General features: G+C 64.5%; 1 protein-coding gene across 1 annotated transcript in view; it reads left to right on the forward strand.

The window, feature by feature from the left end:
• The window catches only part of PELP1 (proline, glutamate and leucine rich protein 1), a 3,991-nt gene extending 3,040 nt beyond the window's left edge, over window positions 1-951 (forward strand). Inside the window, exons 3-5 of the mRNA XM_010571407.1 lie at window positions 378-507; window positions 604-691; window positions 857-951. Of these exons, the coding sequence (XP_010569709.1) occupies window positions 378-507; window positions 604-691; window positions 857-949 (311 nt within the window). The 3' untranslated portion in view covers window positions 950-951. The remainder of the gene's footprint in view (window positions 1-377; window positions 508-603; window positions 692-856) is intronic.
• The last annotated feature ends 267 nt before the right edge of the window (window positions 952-1,218 follow it).

The following is a 1,218-nucleotide window of genomic DNA, read 5'->3' on the forward strand; positions in this document are numbered from 1 at the left end:
GGCGGGTTTTGGGGGCTCCGGGGGCAGGGACAGACCCCGAGGTGTGGCTTTGGGGGGCTCTGGGTCACGGAGAGAGCTCGAGGGGTGGTTTTCAGGGCTCTGGGCCTGTAGAGAGACCCTGAGAGATGGTTTGGGGGACACGGTGGGGGGCTGTGAGGACAGAACCCTGAGGGGTGTTTTGGGGGGACACTGGGTGGGTGGAGAGACCCTGAGGATAGGTTTGGGGGGCTCTGGGGGCACGGAGAGATCTTCTGAGGTGGTTTTGGGGATATCGATGGGGTGGCAGGGACCCTGAGGGGCATTTTGGGGATCTGTGGAGACCGATGGACCCCGGGGGGTTCCTGGGGGTGCCTCGGCGCTAACACTGCCCTCCCCAGACCCACTGCCCTATGAGGGGCCGGGGGTGGAGATGCTGCTGCCGGCCCCCCAGGACGGGGACACTGGCTTTGTCCTCACCCTGCATAACCGCTTCTCGGGGCTGGCCCGTGTGCTCCAGCTCCTGCTCAGGTACTGGCCCCCCCTCCCAGTTCCCGGCCACCATCCCAGCCCCCCAGCTGTGTCGCCTGGACCCCCGGCCTCCCCTGACCCCTCTTTCCCTGGCAGCAAAGAGTTCGTGGCACCCGTCACCGTCCCCGTCCAGGACGTTTTGGACCTCATCTGCCGTGCCCTGAACATCACCAGCAAGAACATAGTGAGTGCAGCGGGGGATTGTCCGGGGCAGCTGAGCCCCAAGCTGTGTCCTTGGGGCTGGGGCAGTGGGGGCTGAGGTCCCCCCGCTGCACTCCTGTGGCCTCAGGGCTGCGTTCAGGGGTGCAGGCGGGACACCTCGGATTCCAGCCTTGTTCTGTCCCCCCAGAACTGGTTTGGGGATGGTCCTCTGAAGATGCTGCTGTTGCCGTCTGTCCACCTAGACATGCTAGATGTGCTCTCCTCCCTCATCCTGGCGTGAGTCTGGGGGAGTTTGGGGGTGCCTAAGGATGCAGGGGATTGAGCTAGAATGGAACTGGGATGCACTGAGGGGGGGAACTGTGGGGCTTTTGGGGGTACTGGGGATACTTAGGGCTCTGCTGGGAGGGAACTGATGGGAACTGGGGGCTTTTGGGGGCTTGGGGAGGCACTGGAGCTGTGCTGGGGGGGACTGGGGACCCTGGACCTGTATGTGGAGGGAACTGGGGTGAACTGAGAGGGAACTGGGGGTGCTCGGGGGACACTGGGAAC

This window comes from Haliaeetus leucocephalus, unplaced genomic scaffold (assembly GCF_000737465.1).
Source record: "Haliaeetus leucocephalus isolate CR32 unplaced genomic scaffold, Haliaeetus_leucocephalus-4.0 Scaffold325, whole genome shotgun sequence".
In the NCBI taxonomy this organism is placed as follows: domain Eukaryota; kingdom Metazoa; phylum Chordata; class Aves; order Accipitriformes; family Accipitridae; genus Haliaeetus; species Haliaeetus leucocephalus.